This window comes from Leptidea sinapis, chromosome 11 (assembly GCF_905404315.1).
Source record: "Leptidea sinapis chromosome 11, ilLepSina1.1, whole genome shotgun sequence".
Taxonomy (NCBI): domain Eukaryota; kingdom Metazoa; phylum Arthropoda; class Insecta; order Lepidoptera; family Pieridae; genus Leptidea; species Leptidea sinapis.
Window position 1 is genome coordinate 14,750,381 of NC_066275.1, and position 9,082 is coordinate 14,759,462.

Here is a 9,082-nt window from a genome sequence, read left to right on the forward strand (position 1 = left end):
ACCAACGGGGAGAGGTGGTGTATGCTATTCTGGTGCAACACCACACAGAGGTTGCAGGTTGGATGAGGATAGCACAGGACCGCTCGTTGTGAAGATTCTTGGGGTGGCCTTTGCCCAGAAGTGGACGTCTTCCGGCTGATGTGAAGATGATGATGTTAGTGTATTAACCCGGAATCTTAACTCGCATTGGGCCACAAAACGCTATCTCACTAATTTTTTTCGCAGATATTGTAAAGCCGGCGCCAGACATGTGTCCTCTTATTTGCACACTCGAGTGGACACACTGTCTTGAACGAGACTTGTCTGTGTGTTCCAAAGTTTGTACACAGATTTGCACTTTGCCGAGCGGTATCGGTTTTTTTTAGCACGGTGGACGGTGGTGATCACCTAACATCAGGTGACCCGTGCGCGCATTTGTCCTCCTCTTCCATAAAAAACACCTATAATTGTATCTTGAAGCAGTGGCGTAACTATACCATCTGGGGCCCGTGGCAAATTCTTTTGATGGGGCCCTATCAGTAAAAATCATCACGTTGTACTCAGTTTAATTTTAATAAACTTCGAGATTTTCAGCGTAGTCAATTACACGTTGTATATGTCCCACTAATAGTCCCGCCATAGGCCTCCTCTCTTAGGCGAGAGGGAATGGTCTGTAGACCCCACGCTAGCACAATGCGTATCTTAGACTTTCACATTCATCCATAAAACATAATATCTCAATGCATTCATCATCTATTCGCTAGCTTTTCGAATAAACATCTTTTTGTTTAGGTTGGTTGAAATGCTTAACGATTAACTTGAAATTGTATTTATAGTCTAAGTTGTCTCAGTTTGGATTTTAAGCAGAAATTATAAACATATACTTTTTAATTAAAAATAAAATACTCAGGTACAATGTAAAATAATACTTTTGAGCTCGCAGCCTCTTGGGCCGGGGCCCTCTTCAGTGGGGGGCCCGTGGCATTTTGCCAGCCCTGCCACCCTATTGTTACGCCACTGTCTTGAAGCCACTTTTCTAGCCCCACAGAACTGCAATGAACCTCGCCACAGTAACCTCTTCCCAGTTATGGGGTTTAGAAATGTTGAAATCATAAGATATAACTAGTCTAGCCATAAATATGGTTACAAATAAAAATTTCTAATTTTTATTTTTTTAATTTATTATATGTATGTAACTGATGGTAATTTCATATATCCTTTTCAAGGAATATTACAATTATGGAGTGGACTATTAAAGAAAACAGAACTGCAGTGACTGCTTTGCATAAAGTGGGTGTTGAGCTCTCGGTCATTTTCAAAATACCAAGATCTTATCGCTTCACCACGCCAGGAAATACATTCCAGTGTGGAAACACTGAATTGTAACCACAAGGATATATTATATTATATACCTACTAAACAATTATATTTTTCATTTCTAGGTGCAACGGGAACTGGTTCAAACACCGATGCATTTATCTCAATATCGCGTTGTTATCAACGAGCTTCGTGAAGAAATCGCAAGGCTTAAGGTTAAAATGAAGGATGACCGTACAAGGTAATTTAAATTTTAATATATATTTTGTTAGGAGTATTATAAAGTTTAAAGAATAGAAAAAAAAATATTTTTATGTGCAGCAAAGACAATAGAATGATAAAAAGCAATCTCAACATTACATGCATACATATACTGTTATTAATAAACGTTAAAGTTTTTCCAAATTTAAAACTTTTTTCTTAATCTTACCTTTGTCACTACAGAATTACATGACAGGGAGAAGTTATTTTAAACTTCGAGTAACTTTACACTGCGTTTATTAAGGCTGGGGACCGAGCCAACGGTCTTGAGGAATCGAGCGGAGCTAGGTTACCTCTCTCATACAAGATCACCATAGTTTTAATTTGGAATTAGAAGCATTTTTATTACAAACAATACAATTTTCTTTACAATTAATAAATTTTCGTACAATTTTTATCTAGATTGAATTATAGCATGGCTCTAACTGTAAGTTAGGGGTATTTTGGAGAGTTTTTGCACTGTCTATAGAAAATAGAAATGTAATGAAAAAATGTTTTTTTTTCTCATATTATTTAGACATATAATATTTTTTTGTAAAAATATAAACTTTATATAAACCGTCCGGAAATGGTTACAACTATGCGCTATTTTGCCGATTTCTCGGGATAGCAGCCTTATTATGACAGTTTGCCACACAATAGTCACATTTCAACATAATGCTGGTTACTAGCACAACTAGCGCTAGTCTTCTACTAGGACTACTTATCCTATAATATACTCTTTGGTAGGACCAACAAATGACGTCATAAAACATAGGTAAGTAGCGCATGACTAACCACTGAAACTGAAAATGATCAAAAATTTTTAATTATATTATTTTTATAAGCATGCATTATTATTTTAATTAATAAATAAAATATAAATTAAATTAAGAAATACAAAACAACGACGACCGTCAAGCACATTATATGTTATTGTGTAATAAATATCAAAATACAATTTAAATGTTTTTATTGTATCCATTTTACCAATACTAAATTTTTTTATTCGCTAATAGATATTTCAAACAGGCCAGAGATGAGAATAATATTTACTTTATTGTCGTTTTACAGCCTTACGTCTCTTATCTTTATGAGACTCACTTGATCTTAGTAATAATATTTCCCATTATTATTAAATGATCAAATATTTAATATTTGGTTCGTATTTTTTTTATGGAAAGGGAGAAAAAAGGGCCTTCGGGTCACCTGGTGTTAAGTGATCACCGGCGCCCACGTTCTCCTGCAATACCAGAGGAATCACAGGAGCGTTGCTGGCCCTTAAGGAAGGTGTACGCGCTTTCTTGAAAGTACCCATGTCATATCGTCCCGGAAACACTGCACAAGGAAGCTCATTCCACAGCATTGTAGTACGTGGAAGAAAACACCTTGAAAACCAACGGCCTATGGAGGATCGCCACACAATCACTTGGTGGGGATGATATCCTAATTTTAATATTATGTGATTTTTATCGTCTTTGAGCAAATTACATTTGGTTTAAACAGGTTATTAAATTTGAATTGTCAATGTGTATAAAATAAATAATTTTCTTCGCAGCAAACCAAATGAAGACAGCCAAGGAGCATTGGAAATTTTAAGCCCAGTCGATTCAGAGCAGAATGCAACGCATTTAAAGACACTGCGAGAGGCAATTGTATCAACGTTTAAGCAGCAAATGAGGCTACGACGAAGACTAATGGAGCTGGACAGCCACCTTCTGGGATTGGCGCTGGATGCAGAAAGGCAACACGCAGCTATATCACACTGGGAGGCCAGGTTCAACCGTCTCTACAAACCTATCAGCTTTAACGGATCCAGGCTGAGCACCCAACAGAGCTATAGGTACAACCTAAAGGATTTTCATTTAGTCTGAAAAAAATTGCGTGCGTACAAAGTGCACATGTCAGAAGTGAACCTTCTTTGACAAACAAATTTTTAAATCTCATTAATTTTTGTACTAATCTGTTCTCTTAATCTAATGTTTTGTCAATATTAGAAATTACTTAATTTTTTTCAAATTAAAATTTAGATTTTGCGCTTAATTTAAGATGTTGTATTTACTCACGGCCGCCGGACGTAATCATTGTATGGTTGAACCTTTTCCTAAAAAAAAATCAAATTCAATCAGATTCTCGCCTAATATTTTATGTTCTTCGCTTTGTAACCCTTCTTTGTTAAAAAGTTGTTTATCTGACGGTATGTAAATGTGTCATTAGCGTTAAGAGAAATATGTTACTCTGTATTGAGCGGAGGGTCTTTTGGTTTGAGTGTCTACCAAGTCTTTTAAGCCAACAGTGAAATGAAGATCCAGTCATGTGGTTCTATTGTGAATCCTCAGAAGTTTTAGTTACTAACCGTTGGTTGTAATGTAACCGGATTGTGAAGTCCTATTTCGTTTGCTTATAATATTTATGTACCTTTCTGTTAATGGCTTAGGGGAGTAACGGGTATGGCTGTGAGCGGCAGCACAGAGCGGGCTGAAGCAGAGGTAGCGGTAGAACAGGCGTGGTCGGAGCTGGCGGCTGTCGAGAGGGAACAGGAGGCTGCGAGGCTGGAGCGGGACCGAGTGGAACGGCATCTGGAGCAGGTGCGGCTGAGGGGCGCGCAGTTAGAGAAGGTACTTTAAATAATGGAATTTTAAATTTTGATTGTTTGGACAACTCATAAAATAATGCCGAACCGTTTATCGTTTATAATAAATACTAACAAAGAATAACGTTATAAGTTCTTATAATAATAATAAATATAAAATTGACACACTTTTTACACAAATTATCGTGCCCCAAATTAAGCATATATAGCCTGTGTTATGGGTTGCAAGACAACGATATATTTAATACAATATAATTACTTAAACATACATAAATACATTTAAACACCCATGACTCGGAAACAAACATCCATATTAATCATATAAATGCTTGTACCTACCGGGATTCGAAACCGGAACCCTCTAGCTTAGTAGGTAGGATCGCTAACCACTCGGCTATACAAGTCGTCATATATTATTAATGCGTGATTCATTTTAACTTTATATTAGTGAAATTATAAAAGTGAAAGATGTAATATAACGACGTAAATATAGATTTTCTTTTGCCCCAGACGGCTTATTAGATGGCTATTGTTCCCTATTATTCTTATTTGTCTATGGTATGTCACTGTTCTAATTATAAATATTGTTGCAAATTTGTGTATATTTGGATAGCGTTTATTATATTACAAATCTAGATCATTTTCCGCCATTTCATATAATTTTTTCGAGTTTAATTTTAAAACAGAATAGCAGTGATTGCATTGCACATAGAGGGTATGGCCGTTCTTCATCATTTTTGACAGTTTAAATTAAAAACATTTTAAGAGATAGGTATCAGTCGTATGTTCATATATCGTAATACCGATAGTACAAAAATATCGCCTATCGAAGACCATCAGTGAAATTATTCCCGCTAGGACTTTCGCGTATCAACAAAGCATACCTGAAGTGCTTGTTTATCAAACGCTCAAATCCTACATTTGAAAAGGGTCGCTCGATCGAAGTGGAGGACGTTTTTCTCCCGATATGCGGCTGAAAATCTTTTTCACTGATGAATCATTTTTCACAATTGAAGAGCACTACAATATGCAAAATTAGAAACTGTATGCAAATATCTCCAAATAAGATTTACAGGTCAGCCATGGACTGGGTGGGAAAATCTTAAAAAGGGGCTACAAAGCTTCGTTTTTGTGATAAAGGAGTGAATTTTCCACCCAAAATATATAAAGAGACTGTATTCGTGTGCATTCTCTAAAAAATACTCTTTTTTTAGGGAACCTTGGACTTTCCTACTAGTAGGAAAGTCCAAGGTACAGAGTCTAGACTCTGTACCTGGTTATAAGGTACGAACCACTCAAGCTTGGGTGGAAGTCAACGCTTCGGTCTTTATTAGAGCCGAAGACTGGCCCTCGTCTAACGTAGATCTGAACGCTGAAATATCTAAAGAAGAAAAAGCTATCACTAAATTTTCGATGGAAACAGCGCGGATATGGAATGAATTTACCATAGATTCGTGGCCAGACAGATTGAAAGGTAGTCGTTTCGGATTGAATTATTTTAATTGATTGCTGAGACTTAATTAATTTATTTAATATTACATTACGTCATAAAACAATGAATCCATTATTTTGTACCTAACAGAGCTTATTGCCTGACTAGTTATCATAATCTATTCTCTGAATACAAGAGTTTGGCACATAATAAAGGTCTCCATTTCCTACGGTCCTGGTTTAATTATCTGGCTACTTCCACTTCTCTGCACCCATCAATCTTTTCGCACAAGCTCACAAAATGGCTATAGTCTTGGCCATTCTCAATTTCAGTGTATTCACGATCTAATCGTGTTATGTACAACTACAATAATTGACCTTACTTTACCCATATTACCTAGATACATAGAAATTTAAGCACACAATCTACCTCTCTGTATGATCATACATTATAACATTAACACCTTAACATTTTCTTTAAGTACAAGAACAGCAAAATTAAGAGATTTTTAATCATTTTTTTTAATCATATGTAACAAATTGTAGCAGGAATAATAATATTACCCTTATGAATGCAGGAGTTACCAGCTCATATCAGCAGCGGTCCTGAGCGTGAGGTGCTGGCGCTAGTGTGCCGCGTGCATGAGCTGGAGGCAGACAAGTTGGCGCTTCAGGGAGAGCGCGCGGCCAGAACCCACGAGCTGCGCAGACGAGACCTGGCGCTGCAGCGACGAGACGCGCAGACCAGGCTCACTGACGAGATCATCACCAGACAGCGACGTCAGCTCGAAGGTAAGTGTTGAAAAAGAAGTTTGTCTATCATCATCATCATCAGCCGGAAGACGTCCACTGCTGGACAAAGGCCTTCCCCAAAGATTTCCACGACGATCGGTCCTGCGCTGCCCTCATCCAATGTATTCCACATGTATTCCACCAACACTGCGTCTTCGGGTACCTGGTCGCCATTCGAGGACATTACTGCCTCAACAGCCATCTGTCCGTCGAACTATGTGCCCTAAGTTCTGTTATACGCTTAGTATATTGTAAGTCTTTTTTCTTCGAGAGGAGGAAAATACATTTATGTATTTAGGACATGAAACTGGGTCCATATGTCGTTAGGGGGTGTAAACATCCCCTACCGACTAAAAACCTCTGTGATGATAGCTCTAAAAGCTTTTTCAGCAAATCCGGAGGGGGGTTCGAAGCCGAAAGTGTAGCTCACAGGCGCGGGGCTTCTCGCAAGGAGACTCGAAGTTTGAACCGACTGCTCGCTAGGCTGAATGGAAAGAAGATCAATAACTATCTAATATATCTGTTAATCAACGTAAGCCTATGGTCATAAGTAACATTTAGAAAACTTATTTCTCCACAGAACTGGGTGTTGCAGTACAACCGGACTTGGCGCAACTATACGAGTTGTATCAACAGGAGATTCACGCCTCCACTTACACAGAGAGCAACGATATATTCAATTCACATCGCTTACCACCTATCTCTAGCAGGTACGTACACATCATGGATCTAGAGTAGTGGCGAGAATTGCGACTAATGGATGTTCCTAATATACTATCTACAGATAGAGATAATTTACTACCTTCTACTGTCAGTAATTAGCTGCCAATAATCTGAAGCTGTACCAATATACCCGATAAGTCATTCTTATCCCCTTATATTGGGACGCGTGAATTGAAATTTCCATACAAACTTCTATCGCTTGTAGGCTATACGTCCTCCCATTGACAGACAGCGTACGGATAAGATGAGTTACCGTCGATAAGTTTACTGGGACAGAAAAGTCAACGATAGTTACGATTTTATCTCAAGTAGGCCCCACCCGGAGATAGACTGAATATTGGGAACGGCCGTAAGTGGATAGGGTCTGGTAGACGCAGGGCGCAGAGGGACGTTCTGTTATATTATTTTAAGGTTTCATGTTTTGACATTAAATATAGATACGAATTTAATTTGTATAAACACAAATTTTGGTGTAAATCAAATTTGTATTTTTTCTCATCGTCAATTTTTTATTTTTTATTTCTTTATTTATTCTTTATTTGGCTACTATGGCCCACTTAAATGTCATAATAATACAGTCAGATATAATTATAATTAATACATAAATAACATTAAATAAGTACATAAATCATTGAATTAAAAAAAAAAAATAACAAATTTTAAGTTCAATTTTAAGTTTAAATCCTTCGATAAGATATGTCTTAGACCTGGGACGAGTGAGTGCAATATTATACTCATCGGTTCTTATTTACCGTTTTGCCGGCTTTCAAGAAAGGTCTCGCTCTTTTGAAGATACCCATGTCGTATCGTCCTGGAAACACCGCGCGAGGAAGAAGATTCACAGTTTGATACGTGGAAGAAAATTCACGAAGAAAACGCCACACCTGCAATTGGTGCGGATTAAATCTACGTTGGTGGAGTACACTTTCCCGGCAGCTGTATGTGCCAGTGCATTATGGTGAATCTTATCTTCCTATGGATTTCTGCAAAAAACATGTTCCAATGAATTCCAGTCTATCAGAGCTAACGTGGTCGGAGAGTTCGAGCGGCTCTGGGCGAGGGTCCAGCTCAGGGTCCGGTGGCACGCTGATGGTAGACCGGCTGCCGCGACTGGCGCCCACACCTCGACCACGGACCAGATACAGGTATACTTGTATATTTCGTCCCCCAAACGTTTACCCATACAAATCTATATATATACTGAAAATGGTCTTTGTTTGAGGCTCAATCACGCCTAAACCACTGATCGTATCGACGTGAAACTACCACTATTCGATGCGAAATGTTTTATGGCAACTTATTTTCCGAATTCCATCGATCCTTCCTTATAAAATTCGCCCCGCGAAGCGGCCGGGAACGGCTAGTTATCTAAAATTTATTTTTATAATATTTGGGATAAAACATTTTTTAATCACGTGTCAAACTATATAGCTTACAAACATCCGGTTTAACCCATGATTGAAAAAAAAAAGAAATTCAGTTAGGAAAAGAAAAATAATTACTTACCTCATGTTAGCAGAGTTTAATATGAAGAGTGAAGAGAACTTTTAGCACCTTGCTTTTAACATTGATTTTAATTGTAAATACTTAATTAAGTTTTTTTACAGCCAAGCAAGTTCTACAACATTGAAGCGATACTCTAGTGACGACAGTCTAGTAATGGCGGCTCCGAGAGGAAGTGACGGCGCCCCTTGAGCTTCGCCACAGACAAAAAATAATTGTGTCATTCAATCGATTGATCGATCATTTATTCGGTTTAAGATGTGTGTAGTATGAATTTTCTCTGTGAATTTTGCCCTGGTCGTGCAGATATTTTTGAATTTACGAGAAACTATATCTACTTTAAGTATCGTATCTATCTCTAAGATATATATACTTACCCCCTTATTCATAATAGTCTGCTAATTTAAAGCTTTGCTAATTCTCACTCTGTCTTCTTATTGACCTAAGTCATAATGAGAAAAAACACTCCTTAGCGGCTGTTTAAAGTTAGCGGACCATTATGAA

The 9,082-nt window shown here is 37.7% G+C and overlaps 1 protein-coding gene across 1 annotated transcript in view; it reads left to right on the forward strand.

Moving 5' to 3' along the window:
- Nucleotides 1-8,856, forward strand: part of LOC126966952 (kinesin-like protein KIF19) — a 426,172-nt gene extending 417,316 nt beyond the window's left edge. Inside the window, exons 8-14 of the mRNA XM_050811273.1 lie at nt 1,422-1,537; nt 3,095-3,379; nt 3,974-4,154; nt 6,139-6,352; nt 6,933-7,062; nt 8,089-8,220; nt 8,683-8,856. Of these exons, the coding sequence (XP_050667230.1) occupies nt 1,422-1,537; nt 3,095-3,379; nt 3,974-4,154; nt 6,139-6,352; nt 6,933-7,062; nt 8,089-8,220; nt 8,683-8,770 (1,146 nt within the window). The 3' untranslated portion in view covers nt 8,771-8,856. The remainder of the gene's footprint in view (nt 1-1,421; nt 1,538-3,094; nt 3,380-3,973; nt 4,155-6,138; nt 6,353-6,932; nt 7,063-8,088; nt 8,221-8,682) is intronic.
- Nucleotides 8,857-9,082: the final 226 nt, after the last annotated feature.